At 41.8% G+C, this 12,533-nt stretch overlaps 1 protein-coding gene across 7 annotated transcripts in view; it reads left to right on the top strand.

Moving 5' to 3' along the window:
- Nucleotides 1-2,454: 2,454 nt before the first annotated feature.
- slka (STE20-like kinase a) overlaps nucleotides 2,455-12,533 on the top strand; it is a 48,952-nt gene continuing 38,873 nt past the window's right edge. For 3 of the 7 annotated variants that reach the window (XM_083775437.1, XM_083775434.1, XM_083775431.1), the window contains exons 1-2: nucleotides 2,457-2,898; nucleotides 11,800-11,964. In XM_083775437.1, coding sequence (XP_083631563.1) covers nucleotides 2,749-2,898; nucleotides 11,800-11,964 — 315 coding nt within the window. In that variant the 5' untranslated portion in view covers nucleotides 2,457-2,748. Of the gene's footprint in view, nucleotides 2,899-11,799; nucleotides 11,965-12,533 lie in introns of all 7 variants that reach the window. The other 4 variants (XM_083775433.1, XM_083775432.1, XM_083775436.1 and 1 more) reach the window with 2 other exon arrangements.

The following is a 12,533-nucleotide window of genomic DNA, read 5'->3' as shown; positions in this document are numbered from 1 at the left end:
AATGATACGTAGCTTGCGCCTTGGGGAGTTAGTTCAGTCAGATATACTCATGCATATATATTCATGCATATTACCATGGTACTACACACACACACACACACATGTTCATTCTTACATGCTATACGATGACGTGGCAGTCAGCTGACAAATTGTTATTTAAGTTCCTTCCTGCTGTCATCCTCCTGCTGTCATTTGTCCCCGGACCGTTGGTATTTGCCTGTCTTTCTCCCACCGCCTCCCCAGCACCACCAGTGGGCTCTGCTATCTGTTGCTAACCATGGGGGGTTTTATTGTATATCTATCTCCCTGCTCTTAATGTTTTACGATGGTGTTTAATCGTGCCGAGCAGGGAGAAAATGCAGCAGAGCCGAACGCCTATAATATCATAATGCACACTTGTATTCTCATTCTCTAATAAATGGTAAATCTATTTGTGAGTTGTCTGACTGAAAAACAAATGATGGGTTAGTACCCGGACCTTTCATGCCTACTGCAATGTGCTGGTATCTCAGTACTATAGGGGCGTTGACTCTGTTTCCATTGAAATTGGCAGAATCTGTTGCATTAGGCAGAATCAAACTCTGGTGTGTCCGTACCATAAAGGGTGAAACATGTTGGCTTGTTTTAAGATGATGTTCAGAGATAATCTTTTGCGCTGACGAAAATGAAAGCCTGGTACCGAGGCTAGAGATTAACTGACGCTTCTAAAGCTTTTTAACGTGCCAACATGCTTTTAGAACAATTCTGTATTATGTCAGATACTTGAATGTGTCCTTTTATTATCCCTGACCCAAATACAGAGATCATTCAAATCAATGATGGAAAATGCCTCCAGTTGGAGTTGGGTGGTTTGACTGACAGTTTTGAGGATCCAATGGAGTTAGGTGGTTTAGTCAAAAGCACTTAAAGGGACACTTCACCCTTTTTGCTAAAAAATATATGTTAATGACATTTAGGAGCTTTAGAACACTTTCCTGGGGGTCTTTATGTGTGTAATATGTGGTTTTAGATATTTTAGATTGTAGCAGTGAGCCTGTTGTCTCTGATGTCATGGACACTGGGCTCACTTCCTTCCTGGACTACATGTTGTCTCAGTAAGACAGCTCTCCCCCTATCCACAAGGAGGAGCAGTGCACCAAAGAATTATGGGAATTGTAGTCCAGGAAGGTAGTGAGACCAGTGTCCATGACATCAGAGACAACAGGCTCACTGCTACAATCTAAAATATCTAAAACCACATATTACACAAATAAATACCCCCAGGAAAGTGATCTAAAGCTTCTAAACGTCATTAACATATATTTTTTTGCAAAAAGGGTGAAGTGTCCCTTTAATACTTTTCATTGAATCAATATTTGTAAAACCCACACACAGAACATGGTGTTTATAGCACTGATTTATAAAAGTTTGCGAAGACTGGTTTCTGTCTGACGGTGACTATATATGCCCTGTTTTCTTTGTATGGAATGCAAATAACAGATCGCAGTTATATTTGTAATTTTGTATGAACATTAATCGTTATCTGTTCCGTTTAGTTTAGAACAGTGGTTCTCAAACCTTTTTAATTTCAAGGACACCCATAATAGTCACAATAGTCATTTAAAAAAAATCTGGGAATAAATTCCTTAAATTACCAAGAAACTTCTTCACCAATTTGTAAAGGTGTAAAGGTACAGTAGTACATCTCACAAAGACTGAAATTTTTAACTGAAATTTTATGGGAATCTGTGACAGCTGCTGAAAGTTGGGGTACCCGTACCCTTAACCTATACAGGAAAACAAGCATGTCTGAATCCATTTCCATCCATTTGTTTTGCACGAAAAACAGTGCTTGGACTAATGTTCAGGCATAGATTTGCAGGTCATTAAGCCATTTTTGTGTACAAATAAATATTGCATGCATGTAAATTAAATGGTATAGATTTATTTGTTTATTTACATTTTCAGAATCGCAGATGTCAGTTTCATGAGCAGTCATGTTTTAAGGGATATTCCACACACAGAGAAAAAGCAATAGAATAAAGGATTTGTTGAAATAAGTGTTAAATAGCTCTATATTCTATATTCTGATAGTATAATCACTGATATTGCAGTGACTAGTTGCAAGCATAGTAGTGGCATATTCACGCCACAAGAGAGAGCCATCGGGCCAACGCGGTAGACGGAGAAGAGGAGGAGGAGGAGGGAGTGGAACATCATTGGCTGAGCTGCTCTTCGAGGGGAGTTTTCAGGATACAGATACCGCTAACTTCTTCTCTGAGCATTGAAGGACCGACCGGGGGGCCGAGCCTATTATAGACTGACTGTCTGACTGAGGAGGGAGAGAAACCTTTAAAGACCCCTTTCTCCAGCACTGGCACCTTTCTTTTTTTTTTTTTTTTTTTACAGTGGCGGCTTGCGTGTTACCAAGGATGTGACAACATAACAACAATGATGATCAACGCTAAATATTAAAAACCGTTTTAATTCCCCTCCGGCGGTGTAAAAAAAAGGCACTCAAACAATGTGAGCCGCCGCTATACTCCATACAATGTTAGGACTTTGGTGTAATACGCAGAGTGAGAGATGATGGTCGTCGCGCTGTTTTCTCGCCACTAGCCGCTTGGACGCTGCGTTTCTGGACGAGAGAGAGTGTAGGGCAGGCTACGTTTTTCTTGGCGGAAATAACGTGAGGAGTCGAGACGGAGGAAGGAGGAGGACATCTAAAACAGCTCTGTGTGCAAGAGAAAGAAAGATACCGTCACAAACATGTCTTTCTTCAATTTTCGGAAGATCTTCAAACTGGGCCCTGACAAGAGGAAGAAGCAGTACGAGCATGTACACAGAGACGTGAACCCCGAGGACTTCTGGGAGATCATCGGGGAGCTTGGGGACGGAGCCTTTGGCAAAGTGTTCAAGGTAACAGCACAACATGGACCTAATAATAAGAGGCCTCCTCCCAGAGTCCAGTCAGACAGACAGTCAGTCAGTGGTTTTCAACCCCTTTCATACTAAGGTGGTCCAATATTTATTCACCATTTGACGAGATTTAGCCTCTCAGACCCAATACTCATTGTTTTACGATAGAATACGACTATAATATAGTCACAATGCTGTATTGATGTGGCAGTGGAACCATTAGGACTTGAAAGAGACGCATTAAGACAGCAGGCAAACGTTGATCAAAATAATAATTCTTCCACATCCTCTATAATTGTGTAGACTTCTCGTAAATTAAGTAATGCAGATGTTGAACAATCCTTTACCAAATGGACCCATAACGGTCCAGATCTTTACGGGTCCATTTGGTTACGAACTCTCGTGTTTCCATTGTGCTCCATAATCCTCAATTAATCAGTAAATATAATGCATAGTACTACAACACATGCTGGAATAAAGCTTGGTAGAATCATACAGTATGTTTACAGAGAAATTGGCTTATACTCCAAATGAAATGCAAGGAGGATATAAAGCCAATGTGGAAGAAAAAAACCACACCCGTGTGAAGTGAGGGGCGTTAATATATTAAAGTCTAACTCATGTTATGTTGCTATGACTAGGTGATGTAATGATGATGTAAAACAAACGGTGTTGAAACAAACATTACATTCTCTTTATTGTTAATGGGATTTAATGTTTGTGTTAGGGACAAGATGATGTACATTGTCTATGGTGTGTTAAAACAAACATTGAACTAAAAACAAACATTAAAGGTACACTTCACCCTTTTTGCAAAAAAATATATGTTAATGACGTTTAGAAGCTTTAGATCACTTTCCTGGGGGTATTTATGTGTGTAATATGTGGTTTTAGTTATTTTAGATTGTAGCAGTGAGCCTGTTGTCTCTGATGTCATGGACACTGGTCTCACTACCTTCCTGGACTACAATTCCCATAATTCTTTGGTGCACTGCTCCTCCTTGTGGATAGGGGGAGAGCTGTCTTACTGAGACAACATGTAGTCCAGGAAGGAAGTGAGCCCAGTGTCCATGACATCAGAGACAACAGGCTCACTGCTACAATCTAAAATATCTAAAACCACATATTACACACATAAAGATCTCCAGGAAAGTGTTCTAAAGCTTCTAAACGTCATTAACATATATTTTTTTGCAAAAAGGGTGAAGTGTCCCTTTAAACCTGTATATAGGAGGGGCTAGCGCCCCTCAAAAATATAATACTGCATAAATTATGTTTCATTCTTTCAATGAATTGAATACACCACATGTGACCCCAATGGAAACAAGAGATGATGCTTCATTGGGTAGAACTATACTTCCTATACTGCTTTTTATCAAAGTATTCTGTGGCACCCCTGGACAGTATGTCACGGAACCCACTTTGAGAAACCCTGCTCTAGGACTAGGACGGAGTTACAAATGTATAGATTAATAATAATAATAATAAAACTTTATTTGTATAGCACCTTTCATGACATGAAATGCAGCTCAAAGTGCTTTACAGAACAATGGAGAATAAAAGAAAAGCAAGGCAACGACATAAATAAAAAAAACAAGCAGTAATGCAATACAGTGAGGACATGAATGATCAATTAAAAGCAATGTTGTAGAAGTGGGTCTTGAGCTGAGCTTAAAAAAATGTCTACAGAGGCTGCCTGACGAAGGTACAGAGGGAGCTTGTTCCATGCCGACGGCCCGTAGAAGCAAAAAGCTGCTTCCCCGTATTTTTTAGTTGCCATTTTTTTAGGCAAAGCGAGCAGGCCAGCAGTGGAAGACCTTAGGGGGCGGTTTGGGACATATTTAGGCAGGCAGTCATGTAGGTAGGAAGGTGCGAGACCATTGAGAGCTTTATAGACAAGTAAAATAATTTTAAAATCAATCCTAAAAACAACCGGAAGCCAGTGCAGTGATGCCAAAACTGGAGTAATATGTTCTCTCATCTTAGTTCTAGTTAAAACTCTGGCTGCTGCATTTTGGACAAGTTGTAATCTGTCAGTTGTTTTCTTAGGCAGTCCTGAAAAAAGTGCATTGCAGTAATCAAGCCGAGAAAAAACAAAGGCGTGGATTAGCGTTTTTGCATCGTCCAAGGACACATAGGCTCTGATTCGTGCAATATTTCTAAGGTGAAAAAAGGCAATCTTGGTAACATGATTAATGTGTGAATTAAAATTCAATTCAGAATCAATAATAACCCCCAGGTTCTTTACTGTACTGTTACTTTCTACAGTCAGGTTGCCAAGTCTGCTTAATATTGATTATTTCTGTTCACTAGAACCGATTATGAGAACTTCTGTCTTATCCTCATTTAGCTTGAGAAAGTTCTCACTCATCCAACATTTGATGCTAGACAGACAGGTAACCAGCGGGTCTAAAGCACAGGGATCATCTGGAGCCACAGAAAGATATAGTTGGGTATCATCAGCATAGAAATGAAAATTGACTCCGTGATTGGCAATGAGTAAGCCCAATGGCAGTATGTACAAGGAGAAAAGCAGAGGGCCAATAATCGAGCCCTGTGGAATACCAGAACTGACGTGTTTGTCTGAGTCAAACTCGGCTAGATTGACAAAGTAACTTCTATTTGATAGGTAGGAGGAAAACTAGGACAGGGCCGTACCAGACAGGCCTATCCAGTGCTCCAGACGCTGTATTAAAATTGAATGATCAATCGTGTCAAATGCAGCCGTTAGATCTAGAAGTAAGAGAACGGATACATGTTTCTTGTCAGCAGACACCCTAAGATCATTCATTACTTTTACAAGTGCTGTTTCTGTACTGTGACCTTTCCTAAAGCCAGATTGGAATTTGTTGTGCACATTATTGTTCTGTAGAAACACATCCAATTGATGAAAGATGCATTTTTCTAAAACCTTGCCCAGAAAGGGTAGATTTGAAATGGGTCGATAGTTACCCAAAACAGAGGGATCAAGATAGTGTTTCTTGAGAAGGGGCTTAACTACAGCAGTCTTCAGTGAGTCTGGGAAGACGCCTGATTGTAGAGAGCTATTTACAATTTTTAGGATATCTCCAATCACACTGTCTAAGACCTCTTTGAGAAAGGTGGCGGGAATTGTATCCAATGAACAGGAGGATTGTGTGTGTGTGTGTGTGTGTGTGTGTGTGTGTGTGTGTGTGTGTGTGTGTGTGTGTGTGTGTGTGTGTGTGTGTGTGTGTGTGTGTGTGTGTGTGTGTGTGTGTGTGTGTGTGTGTGTGTGTGTGTGTGTGTGTGTGTGTGTGTGTGTGTGTGTGTGTGTGTGTGTGTGTGTGTGTGTGTGTGTGTGGGTGGCCTCGGCTATATGGGTTATTATTGCTTTAGGGTCATAAAGCTATATCTCATGACTTCTAGGCAGTTATAGAGGATCAGTGACAACACATCCCTCGATCAATAAATCATTTTACTCTAATCGTTGACGTACAATGTGAAATCTGAAATTGAATTCATAACAAATGGCAGCCATTTCATTAGAAATAGCCAGGCTGCATGGCAAGTGGCAACACATTGGATATTAAACCATCTTCCTGATTAGCATCTTTAGGAAATTAGAGGGCGGGACTATTATTAGCACTGCCTGTTATTTTATTCATTAAAACGTGTCTCGGGGCATTTCTTCCTGTTTCATTATGTTCTGAGTCAGGGGGCCTAATTTGACTTGTCAGTTGTAAGAAGTTGGGAATTCTTATGACTTTGACTTTGTCATTCAGTTGGAGCTGGCCTTGGTTGGTCAACATTGAGGCATTGTAGTGTAGGCGTTGTGTGGCGTATTTCCAGAGAGTAAACATGGGATTGGAGCCAGTCAGCCACCACCTCAACCTGTGACACGTTTATCAAATATTCTAGGTTCATGAGCGCAGACACTCAAGCTACCGGTGGGTGTGGGGCTGGCTGGAGAGGACAATGACTCTGATCAGAATAATATCTCATTGAAGCCAGTGTTTCCAAAACTGGGGGTCCCAAAATGATTTTGTTTCACAATTTCCCCAATATTTATCTGTCGAACCGACGAGTCGAGTCAAACCCTCAACCCCTACAATTCCAAGTGCTTGTCAGCTGGGGGGTCCCCAGTTCAAATTATGATTATTTTGGGGATCACGGACTCGCGGCCTGGAAAGGTTGGGAACCCTTGGAATAAGCCATTTTTGAAAGGTCAGAGAAATGGCAAGCAGCAGATGTTTCTATGACTGTCTTGCATCAATGTATTACATATTCATATACATTGATGCATGACATAGAAACATCCATGTATTTATTATGTATTTAGCAGGTTGAGGTGGTGCACGTTTCATTGTAGTTTAATTTGGAGCAGCTACATGCAACATCATGTCGCTGGCTTCCATTGACAATCAATGGTAGACTGCATCGTTTCATCTGTCCGTGTGTGAACTCAACATTAGTGAAATCATCAAGACTAAGAGCAGTAAAATTATATTTAGTAAACGGCTTTGGAAAGCTATAGGACTTCTAGATCCAGTTGCAAATTGCAGACTGGTGCTCATTCATGTTTTTTTTTTGAGTGGTGCAACCACTCCAAGGAACAGCAATGTCCGTGTTAACCTATGCGTGTGTGGCTACTGGCTATGTGTGTGGTATGACTACCAGTAGGGGCAAAAGTGGCGCTGTTGTGCCAGAAACAAAGAGAGATAGTGTTGCACTGTTGCCTAGTGCTAATTACAGGGAGAGAGAGAGGCAGGGGGAGAGGAGAGGGGAGTTGCACCACTCAGTTCACACAGGTGTGATTTTTTTAAAAAGAGGATAGGGAGTCACACTTTTTGATAGCTGTCGGTGGCTCAGGGGTAGAGTGCCTGGATGGTAACCGTAAGGTTGCCAGTTCGAACCCGGGCTCCCCCAGAGTTACTGTCGAAGTGTCCTTGAGCAAGACACTGAACCCCTAATTGCTCCCGATGTGCTAGTTGGTGCCTTTCATGGTTTCCGCTGCCATCGGTGTATGAATGTGTGTGTGAATGGGTGAATGTAATGCACAATCTCTGTAAAGCGCCTTGGATAAAGGCGCTATATAAATGCACCATTTACCATTTACGTCATTCCACATAATAGTGCAATGAAATGAATTCCTCCCCCTGTTTCTCCCCGAATCTGGGGAAATGAGATCAGTTGAGCTCCCTCTAGAGTGGTTCCCGTGGGCGTTACTCGCTGTTTTTAAGTAGTTTGACAGGTACACGACGTACATGGGCGAGAGTGGGGACTGGTCCTTGAGTATTTTGAAAACCAGGCCCACTGAAATTTGCTGTACTCTCACTCTGTCCTCTACCCTGATCCATCCTACCTTAGCATAGAGAGCAGGGCGTACGTTAGTCCTAGATGTGAGGTTTAGTTTATCAGTAACCTGTCCTGATCAGTGATCAGTTTGATTTTAGAGGTCTGAAGTTTAGCTTTTTATGCCTCCATTCTACCTGCTGCTGATGAATTAAGTATGAACCCCTCAAGGCTATTCTGTCTTTTTGAAATATCCAGCAATATGCAAGGAAACCACAACCATTGCCAAAAGCTGTCAAACGTTTACAGATCATTATGCTGATGCATATGATGTGAAAAAATTGTTAAATGTCCCGTTAAATGTTCCGTTAAATGCACACCCTGGGACTATTATAACCCTGTGCAGCTAGTTTAGTACTGTAGCCTTTCTGTGCCTTGCACTTAATTTGTTTGATGTATGTTGTTTAATAATTCATATCCTATGAAACAGCACTTCTGTTTAAGTACGTGCAGTGGCTGCTGCAGACCCAAGAGCTCATGCTGTGCCGGGCTAGCTACGGTTGCTTCCCGGACCTTCAGTGATCAAATAATGTGGCTGAATCGCCGGAAATCGTCATTAGTTGATTCTCAAGTCTTCATTAGTTGATTAGCAAAACGGTGATGAAAGCCAGAGAATATTGATGAGTGTCTGACCAACAACATTCTCTCACGATCTTCCCTAAACGTATTGTTTGAAAGGATCTGTCATCTGTCATTTTAGATTTTAGCGTTGGCTATTCAAAAAGATTTACATCTACAAGCTCACAGGCTGTCACTTTGTGCCGCTGCTGCTATTTTTGGAATATTTTGAAATTGTTTTGAAAGTGTGAGAACTACTGATTTAGAAGGCATTTTGTAGAATCGGTCTCGGGTATTAATATTTTAGTTAATTAATTATTTTACTTTTTGATGACAGATATGTATCATTATTGTTTTTTTTGTTTGTTTGTTTGTTTTTTTGTTCTAGGAAACTGTTGGTCCGACCAAATTCTTTGCCACTTGGCGTTGCACACCCATCTGGTACACACACGCCAAGTTTCAAGTTTGAGGTCAAAGTCAAATGGGTCAGACGGCTCCCGAGCTGTGCCCGGAAAAGACAGACAGACAGACAGACAGATTCTGTTAACCCATTCTGACCTGAGATCAGATTCATACGAGGTTTCCGCTGGACACACACTGGTCTGATGAACCCATTCTGACCTGAGATCAGATTCTAGAAATGTCAGTCGCTCTTCGATTTTTCAAAAAATAGCAGACCTACAAGCTCGTATCGCGCCACTCGGTGGCGCGATATGAGCTTGTAGATCTGCTATTTTTCAATAGCTAAAGCATAACATGATGCTGACACCAAAATGGGTGCCCGTTCAGAATGGGTTAAAGGAGTAGTTTACCGAAAAGATTACTTATTTTCACACAATTCTACACCCCATGAAGCCTTGAATTCATGGAAAACCTTTGTTTTTTGTCGCATTCCTGGGTGAAAAATGTGCTGACCGACCAGGTCAGCAATCAATAAGGGTCTCAGTTGGAGACTACACCTTACACCGGTCATCAAATCGTTGGCTTAGGAATGTGACGAAAACAAAGAAATCTCTATGTATTCAAGGCTTCATGGGGTGTGAATTTATAGAAAATAATACTTTTTTTCCCCCTCCTTCTTTAGTTTCATCAGTGTTTCATCAGTTATTTCACATGCTGAGATGGTATGTGTTAAACCAAGGTGTAGTACTGGCTTTATTAGGCATCTGGGCTTTGAGAGAGAGACACACACACACACACACACACACACACACACACACACACACACACACACACACACACACACACACACACACACACACACACACACAGGCGTTGTACTGTCTACTAAGTGCAGAAGTGGCTGTGAATGCTGAGGCATGACAGTGAAAGCTAATAGAAACTGCTGATCTAATGCATACACATGCTGCAGTCTTAATACTCACACAGCCGGCTAGAATCTAGCCGGCTGTGTGAGCTGTGTGATCTAGCCGCTAGATCACATGGTTGGATATAATATGCGAAGTACACAATGCTTACAAATAATGTAAGCTGGATTTGTGAATAGGGCTGGAAAAGTAACTGGAAAAATATATCAAAACCGACATTTAGATGAATAACCGTCTTAAATCCTGCTCATGTAGTTGAATTGAATAATTCTACCTTTCTCTTTATTAAATTGCTGTAGAGACAGGGGGACAACCTGTTACTGAACAAACACTCTAGTGACTAGAGTTTGTTCAGTAACAGAGACTGTCCTAGAGACTAGAGTCTAGTCTATAGCAATAATCAGAATATATATAGTGCCTTCTTAACCTTTTCAACAAAAACCTTTCTATCTTCGCCAAATCACTAATCGGGGATATTGATTTGGATTCGTATTACCCAGTGTAAGTGTAGTAGCTACACCAGTGCCTGGTGTAGCTACTGTCACACCCGTGCTTTATCTGAGGCTTGGGCGATAGTGGCGTCATTCTAACACACAGTCAGAGCGAGGCAGGGTGTGTGTGTGGCTGTGTAAATATAGAGCTCGACACACTCTGCACTTGTTGGTGTTTAAACATTCCTGTCTCCTTTTTTCCATCAAACTCCCTGAGATTGTGTCTGTCCATAAACTGGGCGGGCTGAAAATAACAGCACCGTCAGAGGAAGTGTGGCATGGAAAACGTGCCCCTTGACCCATTCACCTCTTGGTTTTCAGCTTGACCCCAGTGCATTATGGAGAGCATGTGTCGTTACATTTTCATGGGAAATGACGTTTTCAGCTTCATCTAGCTCAGTGCTAACCAACCAGGGGTTCGCGATCCACCCGTAGCTCGAAGCTTTCATCAAAGTCGATCGCGCAGTGGGAGCCTGCATGGCGGACTCACAGCCATCAACAGAATGTGTACTCGCTCGCGGGTCTCGGCTCTCGGCTCCTCGGTTCAACGACTGTTGGGGAAGCAAGTCGACCCAGCGGGGGTCGGGGAGACAGTGGCTCTCAGGTTGAGAGCCACTGAGCTAGATTACTCGGCAAATGATGACTTTTTCTGTTCAGTGTATGTTAATGATCACAGCTTGGCATTTGAAGCTTTCTTCTGCCATTTTCTATTAGGAAACACAACATCACATTTGAAATGTATCTGCAGTACACAGAACGACCAAATGTGACCTTTTTAGAAGATTGCCTCCGGCTGCACAAGCCGTAAAGCACCATTTACCGCAGCGTCACTACAATGGCTCTGAGTCTAGTGGCCTTTCCATGGAATTATTATTGATGTATGCTCCGTTACAGACAGTAGCCATTGCATACTAGCCCCCCGCATTAAGTCCCTTATTCTCTGGGTGATTAGGTGGGGTGGGAGCGGGCCAGCTTGGGAGAGCTTTCCGTTTTGTTTTGTAATGTATGCATGGATGTACCTGTTGTAACGTTTCTGTCTAATGTATTGCTCTGTATTTGATGTATGTTGCTGGACCCCCTGGAAAACGAGATGATACATCTCAAGGGGATATCCTTTCTCAATAAAGGTTCATATACAGTAATATATACAGTATATAGGGCCGCTGAAGGAGAGCCCGACTCATGTGTGTGTGTGTGTGTTCTGCTTTCAGGCTCAGAACAAGCAGAACAACACCCTGGCTGCCGCCAAGGTAATCGATACGAAGACGGAGGAGGAGTTGGAGGATTACATGGTGGAGATCGAGATCCTGGCCTCCTGTGATCACCACCGCATTGTCAGGCTGCTGGACGCCTTCTACTATGAGAGCAAGCTGTGGGTGAGTGTACTGTCGAGCTGGCCTCCTCTGTCGTGGGCGGAATGTCAATGCCAAGTACATGTCATTTGACATGTACTCAAGCACTGTACTTAAGTACAATTTTAGATTAGATTAGATTCAATTTATTGTCACTTGCACATAGTATACAAATACTTTGACAATGGAATGAATAGTGGCGTCCAACCAGAGTGCAATACAGTAATGCACTAATGGGAATAAATACACTTGTTGTTGAATGTACAGAATGTACAGTATGTACAGTAATATATAATAAAGGAAATACATAGAAAAATAGACAATGAAGTATAAATAGAAATATAAATGAGGAGTATGCATATATATACACACCCACCCACACCAGCCATAAGCCATAACATGCTAGTGTATGTATGGTGTGAGCATGAGAGTTCAGATGGTAAGGAGGAAGGGGGGGCGGAAGGGGGTATCATTGTTCAGTGTCAATTATTGAGTACTTTTACTTTACTTGAGTATTTCCAATTTGCAATACTTTTACTTCTACTCCACTACGTCTCAGAGGCAAATATTTAACTTTTTCACTCCCCTACAAT

The sequence above is a fragment of the Protomyctophum parallelum genome (genome assembly GCF_964188405.1).
Source record: "Protomyctophum parallelum genome assembly, chromosome: 10".
Taxonomy (NCBI): domain Eukaryota; kingdom Metazoa; phylum Chordata; class Actinopteri; order Myctophiformes; family Myctophidae; genus Protomyctophum; species Protomyctophum parallelum.
The sequence above is the reverse complement of the archived record's forward strand: the minus strand, read 5'-3'. Positions and strand labels throughout refer to the sequence as shown.